Source organism: Heliconius melpomene, chromosome 10 (assembly GCF_056956725.1).
Source record: "Heliconius melpomene rosina isolate 202511_hmr_F chromosome 10, ASM5695672v1, whole genome shotgun sequence".
Taxonomy (NCBI): domain Eukaryota; kingdom Metazoa; phylum Arthropoda; class Insecta; order Lepidoptera; family Nymphalidae; genus Heliconius; species Heliconius melpomene.
In genome coordinates, this window is record NC_140398.1 from 12,880,560 (window position 1) to 12,907,331 (window position 26,772).

Here is a 26,772-nt window from a genome sequence, read left to right on the forward strand (position 1 = left end):
CCTACCGATACGTCACATGCCTACAAAAAGGCTCTCTCCACTTTAAATATTTTTTTTACTGATATGAAAGTATACTATAATTAATATTTTTAGTATATTATATAGCATCGTATAGTCTTACTTTATATCTGTGCTTTTATACGTATAACATATTTTTTTTATACATTTCAAGAAATTTAAATAAAATATTTCATATTTTATTGGCGTCATATACGCTAGAATACGAACAGAACGCTATTTAATCAAAATAGCTAAAAATCTGTCACTCATGTGTCACTTGTGTTAATTCCAAAGGCAAATAAAAATGCTGGTGTAGATATTGTGGAATACCAACAATTAGTATATGAAGCTTTTACGTGATTAACAGAATAAATATAACAAAGTAATAATAACATATAAAAATATTATTTTTCATCAATATGTTTATTTGTTATCTGTTTTGAAAAATGTATGAGTTATTTAAACACTTCGTTTGTATTGACAATATTTTTTTTAACTTAAATAATAGTATCACGAGAATGTTTAAACGGGCGTATACCAAACAAAAACATTGCCGATGTCGAATGCCAATGAATTTATTTACGTTATGTGCAACAGTGTTCTTTCTTGGTCTGGTAAACACCGGATGACGATGACTGGTGTCAATAACGCGATCGGTCAACATATGTACGGGTATAGCAAGTCGTCTTGCGATGTGCGGGTAAGAGAAATCGACAATGTGCGGTAACTGACGAAACTGACACAAGAAAAAGTTATTTTATATGCGATATGTGTTGTTTTATGTATTCGTTTTAGTTGAGAATTCTATTTTTTAAGTTTTAGTAAAGGCCGATCAAAGTTTTCTAAATGATTGCAATAACTATGTTTTAGTAATATTCGGATATGAATCATTAGTGTAAGATATCACAAATTAAAAAATGCAGCTTTAGGCGAAGCTGTGTCAGAGCGCATGCATACTACACGAGAACTGTTAGGGGAAACCTTTTGTTAAGACATTTGCCAATTTAGATTTTATATCTTAATTAAGAGAAAGTTCGAATAATGATGGCTGTAAAAATTTAGTGTAATATTTTAAGGGTAATAAAATGTACATACTTATTGATTTCGTATGTTTAAGTCGGCTTATTGTCGATTTTTTATTTTATTCAAAATTTTCATTTAAGTGTAAGTGTAGCATAATTTATTATAGTAATAATCTATAGTGATTATAGTGTGTATTGTTACACACTCGCCTTGGTATCGGTGAGTCATCAGGCGCCGAGCTTGGAGCCGACCGGCTGTGTACTTACGCTTAATGCTGCACATGTACAGGCTGACAAGCGCCGCTATACCTACTTTTCGTATTTTGTAATAAAACCACGCTCGTTATATGCCAGTGACTAATTTTTATTTCTCTATTTATATTGACGTATACGAGGAAAGAAGATTACTCATTTAGATCTTGATAGTTTTATTTTTTTTATCATTAATGTATGTCATTAAATTTCTTGTTTAATTTTCTTGTCTTCAATTTTGTTGTGGGTATCTAAGAATATTTTTTTTTAATATATATTTTTTATTATTTACAGTTGCAGAGTAAGCGCGAGCTGTTCTTCAAGTCAGATACAGTGAGCGGCGGCGGTGTGAGCGCCACTGGCCTCCCAAACGCGCCGCCCGTTCCACCGATAGCACCTTCAGCACTCAAAGACGCACTGGCCAAGCGATCCGCAACCCTGCCTGACCCATCAGAGAATAGTCACCATGAGCCCAACGGTACAGCATCCGCAGTCAAGCTCAGCAATAGTGTTTCAGTCGATGCGGGGAAACCCATGCCTCCACAAACGCCCGCCCCTCCCGTACCCACTATGGCACCGCCCTCAATCAACGCACCGCTGCGAAGTACAGAGAATATAATGAAGGTGGGATTGTTTTTGGCCCTACTTTCTTTTATATGTAACGGTAGATGTGAATCATTATTCAATTTTGTTTCATAATATTGTATATATTTCAGAAGTCTGATCATCCACCTGTTGCGCCAAAACCAGATTTACCTAAGATAGAAAAGCCAAAGACCAAAGAATTAGACGGATATGTTGGTTTTGCAAATCTACCAAATCAAGTGTATAGAAAAGCTGTCAAAAGAGGATTCGAATTCACCTTAATGGTTGTAGGTAAGTGTTTGTATAAAAAAAATTAACAGTGTCTGTAAAAGTAAAATTCCTTTTGAATAATAATGATTTCTGCAAAACAATAGACACTGCGTTATTATTTCTCTGCGCGCTATTATGTAGATTCTTACGTAGAAAAGCCGACGCCTCGCTAAAGACTATCCTAACTATGTTTTTCTATCCTGATGACACGATTTACGATTTTACGCGTTATTATATGTTTGCAGGTGAAACGGGATTAGGCAAGTCCACACTGATAAACTCATTATTTTTGACGGAAGTTTATGATAAGGATAAACATCCAGGACCGTCACTGCGCGTTAAAAAGACCGTGGGCGTGGAGACAAGCGTAGTATTGCTTAAAGAAAATGGTGTCAATCTTACACTCACCATCGTTGACACACCAGGATTTGGTGACGCCGTCGACAATAGTAATTGGTATGTCTTAAGTTTAATGTTTTTAAATCAAATGTAGATAGTTTCAGAACTCTATCTATATCTATATGTTAATTTATTCAACTTAAGTAGGCAATAATGTATAATGACTATATTAATATTTACGTAGACTACAAAGGACGATTCGTCGTAGATCCAAGCAAATTTAAAAGTAAATACACCTTTCTAAACACATTAGAAATCTAATTTATGGCCGCAGTCGAGTAAATTATTATATAACTCTTTCTAAAAATGTTAGTATTCATTAAATATTGCATACACAAGTGGATAACCAGTTTAAATATGAATTCAACTGATACGTTATCGTAAAACTTGTTGTATATGCTATAAATAAATTAAGCCTGCTTCTAACATACAAATACATATATGGAAAAATATAACATTTTAACCTAATTTTTGTCGCTACTGCTGCAAAACCAGTTTGTTAAATGTTCCAATTTCGGTTGAAATGTAAAAAAACTTGTTTTTAGATATAGATTTTTTTCGTGTCTAATTCGAGTAATGCTTTTAGTTTTTATTATACAACCTTGTATCGAAACAGTTCTAACGAAAAAAATGAATGAGCAACTCGACGAGCATCATTTGATATCACGGTTCTCCTGTATATTATTAAAAATTAGTCCGTTTTTTCCTGCTGTACAACTGTTAGCTTTTAACTATTGTTTTTAATTGTATTATATATTAGAAAATTAATTATATTAATTAAGTAATACTATATTATAAAACAAGTATTGCAATCATGAGTACATGCCTTATACATTACCGTTATATTTTTAAGGTTTACATCGTTACGAACTTATGTTCGGTATATAACATTGTGTTGAGATGACGCATGTTTTTGATAGTCTTCTTTTAAGTTTTTTTTAAATTAAGTTCATGATTATGGTCAAATTTTAAGCAAAAAAATGCAGTAATCGATAATGATGATGTTACCACGTAGTAATCATGTACTTTAAATTCGTACATATGAGAAAGTTTTAATTTTACTAGTATAATATAATAAATTAAGAAATTAACTGTTATACAAAAAATAATAAACCGTATTTACTCGTCATCGTATCATTAATCGATTTAAATTTCAGCTGGCAACCGATAATCGATTTCGTTGAATCGAAATACGAGGAATTTTTGAATGCTGAGTCGAGGGTCACTCGTAAAGCGTCCCCGCCCGACACGCGGGTGCACTGCTGCCTGTACTTCATAGCGCCCAGCGGGCACGGCCTCAAGCCGCTCGATGTAGAGTTCATGCAGAGGCTCGGCGACAAAGTCAATATTATACCAGTCATCGCTAAAGCTGATACCATGACGCCTGAAGAGTGCAAAGATTTTAAGGAACAGGTAAATTATATGGATTAATCTTTTTTTTCTTGTTTTAATATGTTATTTTATTTTATGCGTGGTTAATTGCTGCGTATATGTTTTACTTATCAATAATCCTTCTTCGTGGCAATAAACCCGGCGTTTGCCAGGGTCTGTCTTCCTGCTCGACCTACTTTGCACAGTCCTACAACTTTTTTACTTATCAATAATATTTAGTATTAATAATCGAAGATTTAGACGCTCTGAAGCTAGCTGTAGACTTCTGCACAGATTAGATTTTAGAATTTTTCTTACGTTATACGTATCGTTTTTGCCGATTGAATAATGTTCAAATGTTCAGAAAGCCTAACTTCGTGACGACCACGACTAGTCGACTGTACTACACCTCAACATGTATATTTAATTAAGACTACACATTTACAGATATTAAAAGAAATAGCTCAACACAAAATAAAAATATACGACTTCCCCGAGAGCACGGGCGAGGAGGGCGAGGGCGAGGCAAGCACGCGCGCGCTTCGAGCCCGCGTGCCCTTCGCGGTGGTGGGCGCCAACACCGTCATAGAGCAGGATGGGCGACGCATACGCGGCCGAAAGTACCCTTGGGGCATCGCTGAAGGTACGTCGTAATTGCTTATCATTCATATTCTCTTTTTTTAGGTCCGCCTTTATACCACCCTGTAGTATAATAGACAGAAAGAACTTACTGTTAAGAAGTAAACGTAATGGCGTTTCTTACTTTCCGCCTAATACTCATAATAGTAAATGGAGGTTGAAACATCCATTTGTTTTAGTAAATATGTGTGTTATGGCATAAATAGAAGTTGTTACTTGGCATATTAGTAGTTAGTTTATAAACAATTCTTGGCTCCTCACAACTGTAAGAAGGTAAACTCGTAAGTATTTTTAATTACATGTTATTAGTAGATTTATTGTGAATATTATTGGAGAAAATAATTCAAGCTATATGTAACCTACATTTTTGTTTGTTTGTTTTGATCTATTAAGTGCTTGTAAACTTTAATACACCAATTAAAATGTATAATGTATGTATATCAAAGAACTTGGGGTATATTCTTTTGTTATCTATACGTACTTGCAAGTAACTCATCATTGTATACATGTCCAACAAATATAATTATCCTAATCAAATATTTACTCTAGAACCAGATTAGAAAATGGGCATTTCTCTATAAGACTGATAACCTAATTCCACTGGTTTTGTTTGTTATTCCATTCAGTATACACTTGTTACTTCCTAGATTAGGTTAAAATGTTTAGAATGACATGTAAACAAGTCAATTCGAATTCTTGTTAAATGATGAAAAGAAAAAAAATGGACTTAGCGATTCTACAACAGGTTGTGGGTTCGATTTCCACTAGTAATATTAGATTTTTTCATTTTTTCGCTTTAACATAAAAAATATTAAAGTTTTGCTATGCATAAGGTCGCTCTGCTCATAAAATAATATAAAAACTTTATTATTTTCCGCGACATATTTTCAATTCATAAATGTTAACCACAATGTAAAAATTCATGTTATTCGCATACTATTGTTTATTGCAATCAGTGCAAAGTTGACGTTAGTAGTCAATTGCTCACGTCGCATATTAATCAACCAATGTATTGCATTCATTCGCTTCATACCTATTCATTGTTAATAATTAAACATTCCTGTCAATTGTGTATTTAAAAACATCTTTATATTAACTTAATTCTTGGTGAAGAATAGGCAGAGAGTTGTTACGTAGTGTTAAGACACTCCATTCCCCACATTTACGAAATTTGGAAAGCGTGGTAAGTGGTTTAACTCAACGTCGCCGTTTGTTTAGTTGAACCTTACACAGTGTTACAAAATGGGGGGCGGAGAGTCTTAATACTAGGTTCCCAGGTTCTTTCTGTCTACCCTGATATATGCGGGACACAGCGTGAGACTAAAAAAAACATTAAATAATTCCAGTGGAGAATCTGGAACATTGCGACTTCCTGGCGCTTCGCAACATGGTGATCAGGACGCACCTGCAGGACCTGAAGGACGTGACGAGCTCCGTCCACTACGAGAACTACCGTTGCCGCAAGCTGGCCGGCCTCTCCCACGACGGGAAACCGCACAGGATCAATTCCAACAAGTATGTTTTATTTTTTTATCTTTTTTATTTTATGTTTATTTATATTTGTATAATTTCTGTTTGTGGGTATTTGATGAATTTTTATTGTATTTTTAATGTAAGGCGTACTTTTTCTGGTTAGGTTATATTGTCTAAATATTGTTATTAAAACAATGTTTTTAAATTCATGAAATTTTTATGATAATTTACTCTGTGGATATATAATTAATAGTTTTTGTGAAATATTTGAATTGTTTTTTGCACTTTGATCTCAAACTGTACAGTTTGCAAAGTGTCATTAGATCAGATCATCAAATACCCTAGCAGTTTTGGTATCATACTATATATCTATCTTCTGACTTTTCATAACAATTAAATTTGAGTTTTTTTAATTTAACATTTTCTGCCAGTTCATTAACAGAATAGATGATTGATTTTAACATTCGAAGGCATGGACTAACAACCTGAGTAGACAGGGTTGGTATGGTACAGTTAACTTTAATGTATTTATAAGACTGCCGTCACCGTTATAAGGTGACCAGACTTCTTATTTTTATATTGTTACTAATCTGTCCTTAAATAATTGTTTCAAATAAAACTAAAAATATTAAAAAATACAATCATTTCTGCATGTCTGGTCACCTTCGGTTCGGTGTAACTTTTTTATTATCGTTTTGAGCTGTTGATTAGATTCATCTCACTCTCTTAGCGCTATAATTGCATACTACATTCTTTATCGATTCGAATGTTTTGTGCCTGGGCATGCAGAAATGATGTATTCACTTCCTTGTCATGGATTATTTTAAATATATTACCTTTATTTATGTGTTTATTTACACGATGACACGGGTTGGCGCCATGTTTGAATTTTTAAAATATCCATGACTTTGTGTCATTAATCATAATAAATATGCGATTCATGCGCTTTCGCAGTGGCATTAATAACAATTTATCGTTCATTATTTATATTATTCGCTGTGTGATGCATCGCGTGCCTCGCCGCCGTGCACCGGTGTTATTGTTCGGACGGAACAATTGGTTCAAACTGTCATACAAACAAGTTTACATTGATTATATGAGCGGGTCATAGCGCTCTTACACTACATTGCATTCTTTTCGGGTGTGGTTCGACAATGGAACATTACACATCTAGTTATTTATAACCCAGGTTTGTTGTCGTTTTAATTACAACTATTGTTGAATGGTAATTTCTGCTTTATTCTGAAAAATACATGTAGTATTTTTCAGAATAAATATGATTCACAAAAAAGTCTTTCACATTAATAAATTTATTATATTTACTTTTTCTAAATATTAATGTAATAAATCAAAAGTCAATAAACTTAACCAAATATAAAACATTCGAGAACGTCATATCCCATTGTAATAGTAAAATATTATATCCAAATTCCTATTTCTGAAACAACAAATCCGATCCGAACAATAAAACCAAAACAAAAAACACACCAGCACTTTTGTCTAACTCGATCGATACATTAATCGTTGGTTAGCTAATGCCATTGCAGCGCGTGCGATATGGCCACGGTGCGCTAACGACATTGTTGCTATTCAGTTTCTGCCCGCAAGGACTGATGAACAGTTTCATGACCGTGTGGTAAGTGCCGCCGTACATCGTCACTCCATTATATATTACAGCACGGGGTTGCTACTTTGTATACTCGTATGTTTATAGTTTTTTTATATTAGTCATTATAGTTCTTTTTTCATTTTCCTTCTTACTTTTCTATTGGTTTTGGTCCAGATAAATGTTAACGCACGTATTGTTAGTGTTGTTTTAGCACGGCTTAAGTAGTTTATTTTATATATCCGCGTTGTATTTGTAACGCATGTTACGTGAATCGCTGGTTATTTCATAAGTGCATACTATATATACATAAATGTTAACAAAAGTGAAAGCAAGAACTTCATACATCATCACATTCAACGTGATTTTTATTATCAATATTACAGAGACAACAAATATTTAACTTCTTTCCGATACATAGTGTACATATGTATAACAATTTCAATTTGCATATTTGATTTTTATTCCGTCTACGTTTTAAATTTTTTAAAGGTGCAGAAAAAATTCCTATTCTTTATATTTTTGAATCTTTTGGTATGGTTAACCACAAATTCTATTATACACAGTTTATAAATACATAATATATCTGACAGCCCTAACCTTTAAATCTATTTCGTTGCATGAGTTGATTTTGTTATTAACAAAATATGATAAATACAAATATTTATACAAATACCTTTGGGCGCACGAGTTAACCTTGCTAAGCAATATTATTGATACTATGTTTGTTCTCAGGAATCCATTGGCCCAAATGGAAGAAGAGAAAAGAGAACACGATCTTAAAATGAAGAAAATGGAGAGTGAAATGGAACAGGTATGTTTAAGATATCTTTTGCTTCACGCTGCACCCAGGTAGACAGAACATAGTGATATGACACTCGACGCCCCACGCTCCGTCCTGTTTTTAAGACATTGCATGTTGAGTGGTGGAACTCAAAGTCACGCTGCTACCATTCTGAGGATTGTATAATCATTATTCTAGACACATAAATACTTTTCTGAGTAAATGTTGAATACACGATCATGTTGCGTGTAAATTTTGCAACATTCATTTTATATAAAATACATTCTAAAAGCAATGTTTAAGTATTTCTTTTATTCTGCATTCGTTTATTATTGATGACGTTCTATGCATATTTATTGGTTTAAATTAATACGTAATAACTTATTCAAGGAAGTGGTTATCGAACAAGAAGGCGCGGTTAGTACCTTTTCCTTATACGGACTTGCAATGTAGGACAAATACATTGATTTATGCAAGAATCCTTGTGTGGATTTTCAAGTTTCGAGTATAAGTTTTTTATTATATGATCAAAAAATTATGGCTTAATAACAAACGTTATTTATATGTGTGATTTTAAATATGGTATGCAAGTCGACTTATAAATTTATTCACGCCTGATACAGAATTGTAGTCTGCATTGAAATATGCCAGGTATTTGAAACAAAAGTGCGCGAGAAGCGCGCCAAGCTGAAGGAGTCTGAGGCGGAGTTGGCGCGCCGGCACGAGGCAACGCGGCGCGCGCTCGAGGCGCAGGCGCGCGAGCTCGAAGAGCGCCAGCGCGCGCTGCTGGCCGAGCAGGCCGCCTGGGAGCGCGAGACCGGCCTGTCACTCGACGACCTGCGGCGACGCTCGCTCGAGGCCAACAGCAAGGAGTGAGTACATCTATGTAGACACGCGTACAGCACGAGGCAATTACGCAGATGTACATGTATTGTTTTCTCACTTGACGTTGGCCACGTTTGTTTTTCACTTTTTTCGGAACTCAACGCCGCGCTTAGGTCGACCCCAGAGCGAAGAAAGTAAAATATTAAATATATAATTTTCTCAAGTGAGAATCGAACCAACAACCTGTCACATTTACTGTCACACTTTGTGCCCTGACTGACCTCTGCTTTTTAATAATCTCATTCATTTATACCTACTCTGCTGTGGTAGTCTAGTAGAGATAACAGAGTTACGGGTAATCAAATCTACGCTAATTCGGATGAAAAGTATATAGTGATATGTCTAGGTATTACTTCTTTTTTATAGATTGTATTTAATTGGATCTATTCACATTCAATTAAATATAATATATAAAAAGGCACTAATGTTTGTAATTACACTTACAAAATATGATAATCAAAGTTCGAAATCTTTCATATGTAACAGTGCGTTAACATGTGCAACAATACAAAAAAAATCTTATGGGATTCGTTTCATTTACCCATTACTTGCTAAATGTACTTAAGAAATGTCTTGTTCTCTTAGGCACATATTTTTATAAATATAGAGACTATCTATATATAATCACACAAGTCTAGTTTTATTAATAACAAAAATATTACATAGCAAAAAAGGTACGAACCATGAGAGTCTGAGTCTGTAGCGTATTAAAAAAATATATTTAATAAATCCATTTCTATTTCCAGGACGGTAGACGGCAAGGATAAAAAGGATAAGAAAAAGAAAGGTTTGTTTTAATCGCCATTGTTCGCGTCGGCTTCGCACCCACCGTTACTGTTGCGTGATTAACATTGGAGACCTACAATCCTACATACATGCTTCTCTCAGGACTCTATTTCGGTTCTATATTTTGATTTAACATATGCTAATAATGTTACATTCTTAAATGAAACTGTTTAACCGGATTAATTACGTATATGTAATTAGACTTATACATTTTTGGAAACTCAACGCTTAGTACACTCGGCAGCAGCCCGTGGTCACGGGTAGACCAAAAAAGTGTATTTCTAAATATAGACGATTAATCCGCCTAAAAAGTTTTATTTTAAATTTGTAAAAATCGCGAAAATCAAAGATATTAAAAAATGTTATTTTTTTCTATATACGAATATAGACAGTTTAGAGTTGAAGTTTTATTTTGTGTTTAATACGTAAATAATAAAAAAATATTGTTTATTGTCACTATATTACTCTATCCTTTCACAGTATAATGTGTTCTTTCAAATTCTTTTACTATGTACTTACTACACAAAAAAGTGTAAATCTTAATTAAATTAGACAAATTGAACTTTGCACTATTTGTATTGACTGAATTTGTAAAAATAAAATAACATAAACTTGGACTCTAAACTGTTAAAAAAAAAGCGAAATTCGAAACAAAAAGATAATTCGAATTATCGTAAACGACCTTTACATTGTAAATGTATTTAATATTTTTACATGTATTTATTAATAGCTGTATCATACTGACGGGAGCATGTAAAGTGCTTCATCACAATGGCTAAAGCAACCATCGTCGGCTACCATGTTTGTACTGAACCCGTTTTAATAAAACTTTTATTTATACTTTCAAGGTATTTACTCTGCATATCGTAATGTATTGAAGAAGCGTACTTTGTAACCGTGCCGTCACTTGCACTGGCCTGAGATTTTACGAGATTTACTTATTATAGTGCCATTTCGATTAAATGTAAATCGCTTCGGACGTTTTGTAAACACGTTTACTTTTATATGTATTGACTTGTTTAACTAACACGTGGGCTTCTGTTCTACGCCTGGTCTTATTGACGTTACTAAAACATGTCTCTTGTGATTTGTATATAAATTGTGACTTTTGTTTGTATGGGTTTTGTGTTATTACGCACGAACTGATGGGATGAAAGCAATTTTGATTTATCAATTACTATTATACAATTTCAACTCATCATTTCATATATTGGTGTTTTTTTTTACATTTGATAAAAATTTACATCGTAATGAAAATGTTTGATTTGTTGTAAATTTCAGATTGGTCATTTAAGAATGTCACATCCGGAATTTCTATATAAAGTGAGCGGAAGATGCAAACCATGTTTTGTTATATTTTATTGACGATCTGTAATAATGTAATAAATCTAAAACAACGACACGATAGACTAATTGTATCAAACATTCGATTACTTTATACATTATGTTATTTTGTTATTCATATTTATTATTAATATAAGAATTCCATGACAAAGCATTTATTTTATAAGTGGGGCCTAATTTTATGTGACTTTTGAAAATTTTTGACATGATTTTGTTGTATAATTCTTTTTTTCTTAAATTATTAAATAACTTGTTTTTTTTTGGTGTCTCTTAAATTTCTGAACTAAATTTCGTAATAAAAGGATGTAGCGTTTATTAAATAGTGAACTTTAATATTTAGGATTAACATTTTATAAAATACTTTGTGATATTTTGAATATCGTGATACCGGGATTAGACGTGAACGCAAATCACGAAATGGCTATAAAGCACAATTTTATTCGATTTACTCCAGCTTGTGACTCATATCGTCCACAAAGTTGCCAAAGTAGCCTGTAATTACAATTTGCTTGAATTTTCTTAAGTGAAGTGGGAAACGCTCAAAATCTGTATGAAGTAAATATATATTACATATATTCATACATATGAAGTTAGTAAGACGCACGTGTGTTCGTAGACATCGGGGTATATACATTATTGTATGTTATGTATACTGCTTTTATGACTATAAAAATCAGCAAACGATACAAATAACTATTTAAAAAAAAATTAAAAGGCCGTCTTGGCGAAGCGGCAGCATTTGACTGTAAACACGATGGTTGTGGGTTCAATTTCCACTTGAAGGAATGAGTTATTTAATATCCTCGCTCTGGTATGAAAAGAAAATTGATTTAGCTTCGAATTTTGTCACTCGGCGTTCTATGACTGGAAAATTGAGTGGAAAAGTGGGGAACAAAGTGTCTTAGCACTAGGTTCCCTCTGCCTACCCAGCCATGCGGGAAAAAGCTTGAAGCTGCTTTTTAATATATTGAATAAATTGCATATAACTCAATGTCTACACATTATTATAATAATACCATGTTTTTAATAATGCTAGCGTCATTTTGTTGAAATGTTTAATTAGATGTTATGCATCGTAGTTATTTGAAATTTTAGGAACACCATTCTAAATTATACGAGGATTAGATATTTTTTACTTCTTTATAAAGTAATTGTACGAGTTCAGCTTAACGGTACGTTTTGGAGTGATAGAAGTGTGGAAGCTCATTTGATACTTCATGTATTGTGCTTAGTTGATCTGAACGATTACGAATGATTACCGCAATCAAATACATTATAATGCATATATCGATTTTAAAATTAGTACTCGAGTTTTATCATATTATTCTAGTTTTAGCGCAGTTAGTGGGACAGAATAGTAAATTAGTTAAATAATTAATTAGTGATACAATAATAATCGAATTACAAATAGAGTTTTCAGTGTCATTCGTAATTGTTCGGATAACTGCTTAGTGATATTGATATGCTCATAGGTAAAGTGTGAGTTAGCCTTAGCCCTAGCTAGGTATTAGACTCTTTGTATCTAAAGGGAAGGGACTCGGTCGCCGACATGATTTTAACGATGATTTATATTCTATGTTTATTCGTAGTTCGTAATCGATACTAATCGACTCCTATCCTGTTATGAATAAATACATAAATTTATTATGTTACGTATGACTCTTAAATAGTGTACTCAATGCCTTGCTTCGTGTAAATATTTTTGTTTAGTCATTTTACCGTTACTCTATTACTATATAATCGAGTGATTTATATTCAACTAACTCGTTATTTATGATTGCATAATCTTTATTTAATCGACATGCCGTGGTTAAATTTTGTATAATTTTCCTTACACTGCAGTATTGACTTCCGATCTAAAATTAGATATGTAGTTTTAAGTATATTATTAATTTTGTATTTTGTGTAGGGCAGTGACCCATTACCATACGATCATTTGCTTATTACCAAGGATGTGTGATGATGGAGGGCAAAGTCGAGACGGTGTAATATATTGTACCTTTAATAAATATAAATAAATACGTAATATATAGGATGTATTTGTTTTTATTGGTTTTCCCCATTTTTATTTAAACAATATAATGTTGAAGAGAATTAACTCTAAAAGCTTCGTCCATGTGACATTTTGTACTTGGAAGGTGTCATTTATTTATTTACATACTGTTACTTATTACAGTGTAAGAAGAAATCTTTTGTGCATAACATAGCTCTTAAGTATCGATAGGCACAATGTGCAATCATTTTATAGCAACTTTCAGTTGGTATGGTATTTGTTTAAGAAAATTGGTAGGACGGGGTTTAAATGAAAGGTTTAAATATTTTCGTACGATTTTTTTTTATTTTGTATTCGACCATGATCACGCCACAGGACAACATCATCTGGATACATCACTATAAACCTTGCAACTCGAACGACGTTCACAAATAGTTTCAAACATGCAATTACCTACACTCATAACCTGTCACATCGATTACAACCTCAAAATATTCCGTAAACAACATGACTACAACTATTTATTATTATAATAAATCTTTGGCAGCACTATGGAAAATATACTTCTAATTTATATTATTTTAATCAAAATGCAACTTCGAATATAATATATTTTAACAATCACAACAGTTTCTTGATCTTACTATTTTATTTATTTGCTCTTACTTTTAACAATGTCAGGTTGATACGATTATACGTACTTTGTTTAAAATATCTTATTAGAATCTATATCTTATAAAATAATAAATATTTACAACAATACATTTCGGGGCTTTACTCCTTCAGGCTTCCATCATTTACATTCAAATGGTAAGAGAAGAATAAAAATATATTATCAATATATCATCTATTCAAAATATTTAAAAGCGATCAGATAAATTTTATTATACATAAATAAACATTTGTTTCATTGTAACATTGGTAAGATTTTCTATTTGTAAACGAAAATAAAGTAATCTGGCAACAGTCCCTAGTCTATGCGATCGAAATTTATTTAGGTGGTTAAATTTAGTAGGCAGCAACCATCTTTCATCTCCAACCCTGTTCCGATCTACACCTCGTCTAAATATAAAACTATGCAATATTAATAATTACTATTATTGGTGTTCTCGTTTTGTCCTATTAAAATTTCTACGTTCAAAACTTTGAAATCATTGAGGACGTTGTACTAAATCTCAAAAGTATTTTTTAATATCACAAATCTCTGTATCTCTAGTTTCTATTCTAATAGTAAAACAATATTATCGTAAATGCGATGGAAGTTAATTTACTTGACGATGTAGTCGAACGCTATATCTATTAATAATGTCAATTAGGTAGCTCGAAGATAAGTCAAAAAGCTTCGAAGCGTTAAGAGTAAACTTCTTAATAGGAAATACGATTAATATTAATAAATGACCGACGTAATATGTAAAAATATCTTAATTTTACAAAAAGATGAGAATGTGCGGTTTCATTTATAATTAAATTATTGCCTTTTGCGATTAGCATCGATACATATTCTACGTTTAGAGGCACAACGGCAGCTATTGCATATATAATGGATATTTCCTATTTGGTATTCGTTTCTTACTTAGTAAATTTACAGATCACTTGTTTTCCCTATTGGAAATTTATTAATTATGTGTGTGAAACTAGCGTGAAGCAAGTTACATTTATAGTAAAGTCATTCTAACAAACCAATTAAGTAAACAGACTAGGCATAAATACAATGTGGGCAGGTTTTCAAATTCATTAATTTTCTATCTTTTTGTAATAAGATTGAGGGCGCCTATACACGGTACAGGGGTCATGATTTTTTAATATTTTTTTAATATGATAATTTTTGAAAAGTGGTAGGATACAAGCTACCTATTGTAAAGTTTCAGTTAGACTGTAAAACGAACTATTATCAAACTATTATCGAAATTTGTATTTAAGCATTAATTAAAAGGAAATTATAAATGAATATTACATATTAACATTTATAGATCGATTCTTCGATGGTTCCTACAATATTGATATTTAGAACAATTTAAATCCAAAGTCACAATATAAATATCTTAATTTAAGGATAAATTAGATTTGATTTAAGGATAAATTACATATCTAATGAAAATACTTTAACAGCGTTTTGCGAAGATATCTACATTTTACATTAATATTAATTATGAATGTTTGTGACTGAGATGTTAAATCTAATATTCGACTATAACTTTATATAAGTGGCCACAAGTTCGATTCACAACGCTAATATAAAGCTTCATCAAGCTCTTTAAAAAATCGAATATTGTTAAATCGTAATAATATATTACTTAGCCTTAACATATTATTCGTCATATATTTAAACAGACTAATAATATATATATATTTTAATATAAAATTGATGACTAAATAACGAAAATATATATTGTATACGTATACAGAGTATACAATTACAATATTACTTATATTATATAACAAATTACATTTACAACGTGAAAAGTAACTACAAAATATAATTGTGTAATAAATAAGGAGTAATAGCTCAAAAGGTGTGAAACAATAGTGTTATATAGACCGTACACAAGGATCGAGCACAAACCACTGACGGTGTTCACTGACATTGCACAAACACGAAAGCTAACTGAACGTACTGGTACTAGCTTTCTATTTACACTAACAATTATTTGATTCCATCCGTTTTTAGAGGTAGATGTTTGTTATGCACCCAGGTACTTTATATTTACTATATATATAACCATATATATGTTATATAAGTCTATATAAACCGAGCAAACCTAATATTTTGTAAGAATGAATGATAACTGATTATAAGAAAATAACATAAAAAAACTTTTAAATCACAAAACACACAAAACTACTTAATTATTACACTGCGTACATATAATATAATAAATAAATTTATTGCAAATCTACATAGTAGGTATATTTAAATTTTCGTATGTACCTAACAATGACGCATTGGTGCATTCCATCTAGGCACGATAATTAGTAACCTAATATATTATTAATATTTTACAACGCAATAAACCCTTAAATACTAAATAACGAGTCGTCTCTGTCAACACTGTCACGATATATTCTAGATCGGTTGATATGTTTATTATTGCCGTACATGTTGGAGCTAGTGATGGGCGTCATGCCTAGCGATGTTACGTTCAGGCAGGCAGGTCGTGGCAGCCGCAGTTACACAGAAGCATGCAAATCAGCATTGCCAGATTTTTAGGTGATTCGGTAATCTCATTTCTATCTAGTCGATTAATTGTTTTAAGAAAATAAAATGAATGCAAATAATAATGGTTATTTTTAGATTATTTAGTGTCTTCTTAAATTATGCATATAAGTAGTTTTCTGACAAATTTGTAATGTTCTATAATAATATTTTTTTCCATTTTGCAATTATAATATTTTTTTATTATTTTATAATATCTTTCCATACTAAGTTCCTTGCTGGACAAGGAATTTTTGGTATAGAGCTATAGACCAAGTTTTCTTTCTTTTTAAATAAATACGTCGTCCGGCAATGCTGATGCAAATACGAGTGCAGAGTCCGTGGCTTGTGAACTTATCACAGACCTTTACCTTGTTTTTTTTTATAGAAAATGTTCATAAGTCAAATAAATATTCCTGTACATTTCATAAATAGGTATTATTTCACATTCTTATTTGAACTGCAAATATGAATGTGAATGTAAATACTAAATTGAATATTTATTTGGTTCACGACATGGCTGTTTGTGCTTCGTTTCGTTAGTCTATATAACACTGAGTGTTTCGCGGGCGACGTGGGTCGCGGGGGCTGCTGTCAGCCACCAGAGTCAAGTTCCCCCATCTTAATCAAACATCCTCCCGTCGGAAAGATGAAGTACGACATTCATTACATTTACGTACACACATGCAACACACATCTATCTTTATCTTTGTTCACAATCATGCAATGACTGCCCCCCACTCGGGCGCTGGTGGGCACTGGCGGGTACTGGCGGGTACTCCTGCCACCGGGGACTGGGTTTTGAGACACTGTGGTTATTTACAATGTACATATTTCGTTCAGAGACATCGAGAAGTATGCAGTAACATTGAATGCAGAAGTCACATGTGTTGTATGATAGTAGAATGTCCATGTATGTAACACTAAACACATAAATACCAAAATAATATAAAAACAAGCTTCCGTGCATAGTTTCGCCAAAAAAGTGCAAAAGGAACACATAAAGTGCAAGGTGCATAATAATATACTGCTTATAAATAATATGCTTTGGAAAATAATTACTATATATACATACATACATACTTAAATATATATATGTATGATATATTATTCAGACATATAATATTGGAAGTAGAAGCTACGGGGATAACACAAAAATATAATATTTAGTGTTGATGCTTACGTATTGTTTGTAACAATTAAATAGTGTAACAAGTATTCGTATCTATTATTATTGTACGATTTCACTCTTTCTTTACTTATTTATTAATATAAACCCGACGAGTAATTCGTATATGAGTGTATCAGCGGTTTGTGGCGATGTCATTTATTCTTAACCTAACCTAGTATGGAAACCAGCGTGAGAAGTATGTATGCAGTTATAGATTATCTACGATTGAACCATTACATAAATATTAATATAATAGGTACGTTTGATCCACAGCCAAATGCGTCGTGCTCGCACGATTGCGTTCATTGTTATGTGAAACCTTATATTAAATTACAGTTCGCTTGTGTGTCGCAAGTGGTCTGCTTAAACTATCATTATTATCGTACTGTCCATCTTATATTAAAGGGGCTCTAATATATTAAATAATCGCAATGTATTGTCGAATTATTTAATACATTAGCAGCTTTGTAAGTCGGTCTTGGCGCCACATTTCATTACATTATATATATAACTTTGCCTGTGTTTTTCTTTTATCTATAAGATTGTAGGTGTTTGTTTTAAATTATAATGTAAAAATATGGCGTCCAAGGCAAGCACTAGACTGATATGTGATCTAACTTTTAATTAAATTTCCTCTAAAGCGGTAACGATTAAAAAGATAATATAGCGTGCTACGCAATGTTTGGTGACTTAAATACTTTTCGTAGCTACTCGCTTATTATTAAGTTCCAATGTTTTCAAAATAAATTTCTTTATAAGCATTAATTTCTGTATTTTACCGAAAGCTTTGCTCGGCTGCGTGGCAATACGAGCCAGCTAGTTCTCCACGTCTGGCTATCAACATCAAGATACCTGTCAGTCTAATGCTTGCTTCACCAACGGCGACGACGTTTCAAGACGTTTATCTTAAAACAAGAGGAAGCTGACCCTGGTCCGGCGCGCGTCGCCCTTGCCGCGCCGGCCCATGCCGTACTGTCACATGGCCGTGTCGGAGGTGCTGCCGCCCGGCTTGGCGTCGCCGCCGCCGCCGCCCGCCGCTTCCTCGTCGCGCGCGCCGCGCCCCGCGCCCGCAGCCGACAGCCCCGTGAAGTCCAGCTTGTACTGCACCACCACCATATGTTAGTATTATGCTTTAATTTCATTATAACGAACGGGCTTTAAGGCTCTATAAGAAAACGCATTGTGTTATTATATGTTAGTGACATTTAGGTATACTGACGTTTATGGCTGTAAGGCTCTTTAATAAAACGCTAGAGTTTTTAGGAGAAAAATGTTAAAATCTGTATAGGTATTCAGAAAATGATCTAAAAGTAAATTTTTAACTTTTTTAACTTTAGTTATAATTTAAAGAAAATATATGCGTTTTGTTAGAGAAGCCTTAGCCAAGTACCGATGTCTACGACACCGCTACGGCACCCATTGAAATGACATTAAACACCATGCACGCTTTTATTTTTCCATAAACAACTATAATTATAATCAATTCGGAAATATTCAATGGCAGCCCCCCTAATTTAAGGGGGCTGCTGGTGGCTGACATTACTAGCGGTTAACTCCATAAAAGAGATAGCGTATGACTTAAAGTTATAAAATGTCTTAACAACACTTTATATACTCTAAGTGTTGATGAAGTCACACAGAGTCTAATCTATTGTTTGCAACAGCACATAAACAACATCCAGATCAACTATCGTATACACCATCAAACATTACTACTCTAAACTCCAAAATACCACGACGTTAATAGGTTCACGTTGATGACGTCTGTTATTGGCGATGCAGGTTAAAAGCTTTGTTAATTGTCAAAGCCAACAACTTCGTTCAACACAATTACCTACTTTATCCATTTAAAACACTATTTTCACTCTTAAATGTGGATGCTTTTCGTAAGTTTGGCTTCCAATGCATAGGAACTCTCTCGGGCATACAAAGGGAATACTGAAATTACCAAAAAAATAATAATAAACTTAAAAGGGACCAGAAATAAAACGTATTGTCATTCCGTCTGTAGGATATGTTTTCGTTGGGTCTGGAAACAAAAATTGGGTACGTTAAGTTCTTTTAAATGTTTACTTGTTATGGTTTTAGGTGATGCCTACCAAGTTTGATTCAGGTTGGTCTAGCTGTCTAGCGTACGTACTTCTGCCCGTGATTACAACCAGAAAAATTACAAGAAACATCTTCTAAAAACAATCTGATAAACTATGCAAAATTGTCAAGAAGTTACACAATGCATGCTTAAGTGACTACATACACAGGTACACACAGAGTTACATGAATATTGGTGTTTTTGATAGTGCAAGACTGAGACAGACCGAATCGCCCCCTGTATTTGTTGAGGTTTTGTTTATCGCTTTGTCCAACGGTATAAGACCCTGAGGTTGGAAACCACCCAGAGTAAGGCGATAAGAGAACAGAAATAAAAAATCAATATAACATACAATAAAATAAAATGGGAATTTATAAAAATTTAAGAGTTTCTATTTCTATTTTAATCTAACAGCTAATTCTAAGAAGATTTATTCTTGTAGTTATAGTTCTAAAAATATGCGATATCTAAAAGTCTGCATTCATACAGATGTGAAAATACAATCTCAGAGAAGACGCGTTAATTAAGGACAAGAACAAATCTTTGGTCGGTATTTACACATTTGACCCCCGCAAGTCTAACATGAACGAATATAATCTTTAAAGTACTTAACGGGTGCAACACTCTGGTGCCTTTTTATCACTCCCACACTCTTCTCCCACGGCAAAGGAACCTAAGGAACATTACGTTCCGATGCACTAAATTCTTTATATTGCCTAGAAAATTGTCTATACTTTCAAAATGTGCCATGTGTTGCTCGAAAAGGTAATTTTATTCACACAATAACAGATACAACTATCATATGTCACCTTATTAGCGCAGTCGAAGCACGTCGTGACGACTTTGCTAATTACATTCATAAGATGCTTGGTTTCTTGAATTACATTATCCACTTTGCTGAAAGTGGCCGCCCTTCCCACCGTCGGCTCCTTCACTGTGAACTGGAGCTGCTGAACGTACGTCGGTACTTTGTCTAAATGCTCTAAGAGTTCCTTTTTTATCGTTCCGGCAGGCACCTTTATTTAAAAATTTCAAAAATTAATCAAAATATCATAATGTATTTCAATCTTTATTTTAATATATCTTTTACCTGATAAGAAAATTGCCGGACGATTTTATATAATCTATTAGCTTCTTCCGCAAAGTATTCTGCTTGTGTGAAGAGGTCTTGTGTAGTGTTGAGGCGACCTTCACCTTTTGTGAACTGGTACATAGCGAAGGCCATGGAAGACATATTTTTCGCCCTGAAATGTAAAAAAATACAATATAAAGCACTTTTTGAAGCACTTCTCTCATGATACACTTGAAAACGAAGTATGGAAGGGTTATTTTACGTATATGAAACCAAAATTATTATGTTAATAGGCAGCAAATATTTAATTTAAAGACACTAAAATGATTAGAATGAAATTTATTATGCATACTATTAAATTACCTCTTCACAATGTCATTATTTTCATCCGCACCCTGCCATTTTTCAGTCTCGGCATCCATCTCAGAAGACATCATTTTCATTTCCAGTCCTGACTTTGCAATCTTTGCTTGTTCATCGGAGTCTAGTCGCACCGCCTTTAATGGCTTACTTGTCGTTCCATGTTTCTGTGAAAGTGTTAAAACATTCGTAATTTATAAAATTAATTAAAGTTACTGAAAATTAGTTTCACTTGAGTTGGTTCGGATGGTTATCAGATGGAAGCGTATACATATAGAAAAATCAATTATCCTGTTCAATATAAAAAATCAAAGTCCACTTAAATTAAATGACAATATCCCAAACTTACTCCAGGTCTCGGTAAGCTACTGTACTGTTGCTTGTCAGGCCGCTCGTCCGTGAGGTCCAGCAGCTCCTTGGCGAGGCGCGCGGCATCGGCCAGCAGCCAGGCCCACATGTCCACAAACACGTCCAGGTTTTCGCGCGCCGCCGCGCTGCCGGGGTGCGCCGCCAGCGTGCGCGCCGCCGTCACCACTTGCGGCCCGTATATCCGTAGGTTGATCTCCGCGAACTTCGCGCTCACTTGTAACGTTTCTGACATCGTTATATGCCTAAGTAATTTGCATACCTGTTGATGATCTTATATTAAATAACATACATTGTTTATATTTAAGTAAGGTAAAATGTAACCTGCCTCAATTATGTGATCTAACTGCTCGTGCAGTCGGCTCGCTATACTGTGCAGTCTCTCGGATTCTCTCTCACCACAGGAACTAGCTGAAATCGTCACATTTATCTATATAAAATAACATATATAAAAAGCTATTGCCGTTTTGTTTACTTTTGAAAATTTTAAATTTGGAATTTGACCTTCTTTTGGTAACTTTACTGAACTACCTATGTGTGCAAGGTCTGAAGCAAGTTTTCTTGCTTCGTCGGCAAGAGGTGCTAAATCTCGGGCTTGATCCCTAGCTGCCGCTACTAAGGCCCGTTCAAGTTCTGACGCTGCACCGGTAGCTCCTGTACAGGCGCTCTCCAATGCTGCCCCGCTACCTGTGCTGCCTTGCTCCTCCTGAAATTTATATAAGAAATAAAAAGTTATATTTTCGTCATAAAACTAGGTACATATCAAATGAAATAAAATACACACGTACTAAAGAAACAGCGACGGCGACTAATCTTTCTAATTCGTACGCTATTCTTTCTGCGAGCGCAAGTATCCTTTGTCTGTGGTTATGCGAGGTGTACGCGGAGTCGGTGAAGTCGTGCGTCCTCTCGACGAGGGCCCTCAGCGTGGAAGCTAGGGCTCTCCTCCTGCCCCCATCGGCGCCGCCCCGAGCCCTCGCCGCTCGGACTTGCGTCGACAAACCGCGCAACGCACCCAATGCTGTACCCGCCTCCCACTGGGCAGCCTGGTAACAGGTTCAAGTACATTTTACAAAACCTTTTATTTATTTATAATTTTAAATGTGAATTTCATAACATCTAGCAGCTCTTTAAAATAATCATTATGTGGCATTACGTTAAAGCTTAACTGTTGACATGATACACTGGTAGAAATTACTTTTTATTTCTTTTACTTTAAAATTTACATTATATAGCAAATATTTAGTGTAGCGATGTTTTCTATTAAAAAAACCTGCGTACTGTTTTAGCGCGTGTTTTCATATAGCAAAATAGGCTATAGATATAACAGTAAAATTTGGCAAGAGAAAATAATCAACTTACGAAAAATCTAATTTTAAGCGGAACTACATTCTCCTAGACAACTTGCGTGACTATTAACGAATTTTTTACGTAGTGTTAGATAAAAAACAATATTTGATGTCGATGTTATGAAATGTAATTTGAAGCTCACAAAGTACGAGTGCACGTTACATAGGTAGGTACTGTTTATAGTTATTCTTTCTCATACATTTTTACCTCATGCGTTGTTAACTCCTGAAAATATCTTGTCAGTTTTGACCCGAGCATGAGAAAGAATAGTTAATAAAATTTCTAATGCGAACTTTTTTTATATAAAGAAAGCATATTTAGAAAGAGCCATAAAATGCAATAGAGCTATATAATAAATACAAATATTTAATAATTGTGTATGCTTAAAAAGGAAATGCACTCGCTACCTACATTTAATTTATGTACCTGCTCGTGACTATCCGAGAAAGGTTGCAACTACAAGAAAAAATAAAAAATAGTGTTTATGTTCAGCGAGTCAGAATGGAAGAGCGCTGAGAGAAGAGTATAGGGGATAAGGGAGATATTTATGAAACGAAAAACCTTTGTTTTCATACTTACGCAAAACAAATCCCTTCATTTCCTTATGCATTGTTCGTAGACTCGTATATAAAAGAAAATTGAAATACATAAGACAAGTTTATTAAGCATAAATGAAGAAGAAATTAATGGTATATATTTTTTGCATTAATATAAGGTTTAATCTGTTATTAATTGTATATTATTAATAACATAACATTTTAATATATTAAATGTAATTTAGTACATATAAATTAGAAGTAGTAGGCCAGTGCCAAGGCTGCCCATCGCGATAGCGTGATGATTGTAATCGGTCGTACTAAACGCCTGTCGGAAGCAGGGAATTATTTATCTGTGTATATAACGTTATTGAAGGCTTTCTAACTTTTCCGAATTTTCTTGTATCGATACATTTTATATAGAATATCAACGGATTTAAATTAAATTTGTCTATTAAAGTGATACGTAGCCGTTTTGTCTATATTTCAAGTATTTTTTTATAATTTTATATTTACATTTTTCTGTAGCAGAAGCTGTAGCAGAAATAAAATGATATGATAATTTTGTTACCATCATTAACTTAAAATATATATTTTTTATTCAGAATACTTCATATTATTATTTGTAATTTTACTCGAGTAAGGCACTCATCTCCAACTACTTTGCTATGCTGGAAAAGGCGTATAGCGTTTTTTTAACTATTATCTTTATTTTACTGTTTATAGCAGAATTTTATCAATTCTGTTTACGTTAACTGTGGAGGCACGTTATATGTAAGCTCAAATGTTGCACTGCATGTATCTCATATTCAGGTAATATCTATACTTCCGTTAGAACGGTTTCTATTCGATGCATATTTTTTTAAACATGCATAATGGTTATAAATGGTACAGGGGGGTTCGATTTGTATAATCCACTCTTTAAAGGATAAAATGTACCCCAAAAGTTCTCCCAAATATAAAAAAAGTTAAAACTATAAAGGTACAAAAAAGAGAAATGTAAGATATTTTTTTTAAACATCCATAATAGTTATGAGTGGTACAGGGGGTTCGATTTGTATAATCTACTCTTTAAAGGATAAAATGTACCCCAAATATAAAAAAAGTTAAAACTATAAAGGTACAAAAAAGAGAAAATGAGGTCTTGGAACCGACTTCAAACCTATCAGTAGGTTGGTAGCACATACCAATAGTATTAACGACTTGGATAAGAAGCATTCTAAATTAAACTTTATTACGTTATTTTATGCTTTTTAGTTCTTAAAGTCGGTTCTTTTTTATTAAACATACATGTTATATTGAAATCTTAACCACTTAAGTAACAAAAGCTAATATTCAATTCACAATATTTTTTTACAATGAATATTCCATTATTTATTTATTATTTATTCATTAACAATATTGTTAACACATAATTACCAATTAGAAAAACTGCTATAATGCTATGTAAAATACTATAAAGATAAAATTAATTCTGTTTTCTTTTATTCTTAAAATACATCTTCCATTTGTACTGTGCCTGAGCGAATACGTTGCGTTTGCATTTGTTGTAAATGTCACAGAGGTAGCCACAGCTGTGCTTTACCTTTCACTGTAGCTCTCATATTATGTGTACTTTTATTAAATTATATTTTATATACGATATAAGATGTTTTTAATATCGCTTCGATTATTGGCAATCAGCCAGCTTACGAATGGAAAATAAGCGAAAGTAATTAAATTTAATCTATACCGACAACACCATGTGTATTTTATTGAAAGCAATTATTCATAAATTTATATGTACATACATCTTGTATGGATAAATAAAGGCCAGTAGTAGCGCAGGGGCACAGAATTGGACTTTAAACTTGATTGGTTGTAGGTCCAATCCCCATTCGAGGAAATTTATATTTATTCAAATTTATATTTCTATTTCGCTCTCGAGGCAAACGCTCTCGCTTCGCTCTGGTGTCGAACCAGAGCGAAGCGTTGAATTCCGCCACTCAACACACTATACCTCCAGAATTTGGCCAAAAGTGAGGAACGGGGTATCTTAGCACTAGGTTCCCTCTGCCTACCCTGCAGCGTGCGGGGTACAGCGTGAAGCTGGTTTAATTTAATAGATAAATATAGTAATATATACTTGTAAGAATATTTTTGGTAAAACTAATTAATGTTCCAAACCCACTACAAGTTTAGGATAGCCTAGTTTGAACTAGGAAGTTACTTACTAGTTAGTAGACAAACTTTTTGTTAATTTCGTGTTGAATTCGGGAAATAATTTCTTGTAAGTATGTTAAGCTTGTGTAAATTTTAAATATGTACGTTGGTGTGTAGATTTTCGGAAATAACATTAGATAACGTTTAAGAAATATTATCTCTAATTTTAGTATATAAATTGTTATTTTTTACCATTTATTATATTATACGTTTACATATAATATACCTTTTTAAAATATGGTAAATTGTTTTACTCGAAACAATTATATATAATCATATTAGTTTTCATAATCATCATTCGTCATAATCATTAAAAAGCAGACCTCGTGTGACTGCTCCTCGTGTCCGGGCAGACCGTCGCGCACCACGTAGTGTATAAGATCCATGGCGCGTCTCATCTGACAGAAGACAGTGTCGCGGTTCTCTCGAGCGGACGCGCTGCCAGGGTGCCGCATACATGTCTGTGTAAATATAAACATATGAACAAATGAATATTTTATATGTATATTATTGTAGACGCTACTGGTCGTGGGTTCGATCCCCACTTGAGGAAATGAAATATTTATTAAAAATTATATTTTCGCTCTGGTGTCGAAACAAAGTGCGGCGTTGAGTTCCGTTACTCAACACGTGATACCTCCAGAATTCGGCAGATAGTAGGAACAGGAGTGTCTTAACACTAGGCTATCTTTCTCTACTCTGATACACGCGGGATACAGAGTGAAGCTGAAAAAAAAAGACAAACTCTTTTTTCAAATATATAAGTGGAAAACCTATCACTTTACAGATATTTTTGGTTTTAGTATGCATTTGTGGATACTGGTGTTGATTGACCATACGCCATAAAGGCGAAATTTATTGGCTAGGCTATTAGCGTGAAATATTTCGCAACAGGAATAGTTTTATCCGCTGGTTGTACTCATTTATACACGTAGTAGTCCACTAGATCATTTATTTTGCTCTTTCTTTCGTAAAAACAATGGCGAACACAAAATAATTAACCATCTTAGACGTAAGCTTATAA

General features: G+C 33.5%; 2 protein-coding genes across 18 annotated transcripts in view; one reads left to right on the forward strand and one right to left on the reverse strand.

Moving 5' to 3' along the window:
* The window catches only part of pnut (septin 7-like protein pnut), a 32,455-nt gene extending 13,763 nt beyond the window's left edge, over positions 1 to 18,692 (forward strand). For 4 of the 6 annotated variants that reach the window (XM_085191310.1, XM_085191311.1, XM_085191306.1 and 1 more), the window contains exons 2-12: positions 1,569 to 1,898; positions 1,991 to 2,150; positions 2,375 to 2,585; positions 3,686 to 3,941; positions 4,347 to 4,542; positions 5,885 to 6,053; positions 7,606 to 7,647; positions 8,353 to 8,431; positions 9,053 to 9,273; positions 10,033 to 10,073; positions 11,354 to 13,451. In XM_085191310.1, the coding sequence (XP_085047436.1) occupies positions 1,569 to 1,898; positions 1,991 to 2,150; positions 2,375 to 2,585; positions 3,686 to 3,941; positions 4,347 to 4,542; positions 5,885 to 6,053; positions 7,606 to 7,647; positions 8,353 to 8,431; positions 9,053 to 9,273; positions 10,033 to 10,073; positions 11,354 to 11,394 (1,746 nt within the window). In that variant the 3' untranslated portion in view covers positions 11,395 to 13,451. Of the gene's footprint in view, positions 1 to 1,568; positions 1,899 to 1,990; positions 2,151 to 2,374; positions 2,586 to 3,685; positions 3,942 to 4,346; positions 4,543 to 5,884; positions 6,054 to 7,605; positions 7,648 to 8,352; positions 8,432 to 9,052; positions 9,274 to 10,032; positions 10,074 to 11,353; positions 13,452 to 18,558 lie in introns of those variants that run through there. The other 2 variants (XM_085191307.1, XM_085191308.1) reach the window with 2 other exon arrangements.
* Positions 13,733 to 26,772, reverse strand: part of alpha-Catr (alpha-catenin related) — a 50,269-nt gene continuing 37,229 nt past the window's right edge. For 3 of the 12 annotated variants that reach the window (XM_085191294.1, XM_085191296.1, XM_085191299.1), the window contains exons 5-15: positions 26,072 to 26,209; positions 23,437 to 23,466; positions 22,449 to 22,706; positions 22,189 to 22,366; positions 21,989 to 22,071; positions 21,644 to 21,922; positions 21,298 to 21,461; positions 20,953 to 21,106; positions 20,672 to 20,878; positions 20,089 to 20,148; positions 13,733 to 18,874 (exon numbers count right to left, since the gene is read on the reverse strand). In XM_085191294.1, the coding sequence (XP_085047420.1) occupies positions 18,749 to 18,874; positions 20,089 to 20,148; positions 20,672 to 20,878; positions 20,953 to 21,106; positions 21,298 to 21,461; positions 21,644 to 21,922; positions 21,989 to 22,071; positions 22,189 to 22,366; positions 22,449 to 22,706; positions 23,437 to 23,466; positions 26,072 to 26,209 (1,677 nt within the window). In that variant the 3' untranslated portion in view covers positions 13,733 to 18,748. Of the gene's footprint in view, positions 19,712 to 20,088; positions 20,149 to 20,671; positions 20,879 to 20,952; positions 21,107 to 21,297; positions 21,462 to 21,643; positions 21,923 to 21,988; positions 22,072 to 22,188; positions 22,367 to 22,448; positions 22,707 to 23,436; positions 23,467 to 26,071; positions 26,210 to 26,772 lie in introns of all 12 variants that reach the window. The other 9 variants (XM_085191297.1, XM_085191304.1, XM_085191302.1 and 6 more) reach the window with 7 other exon arrangements.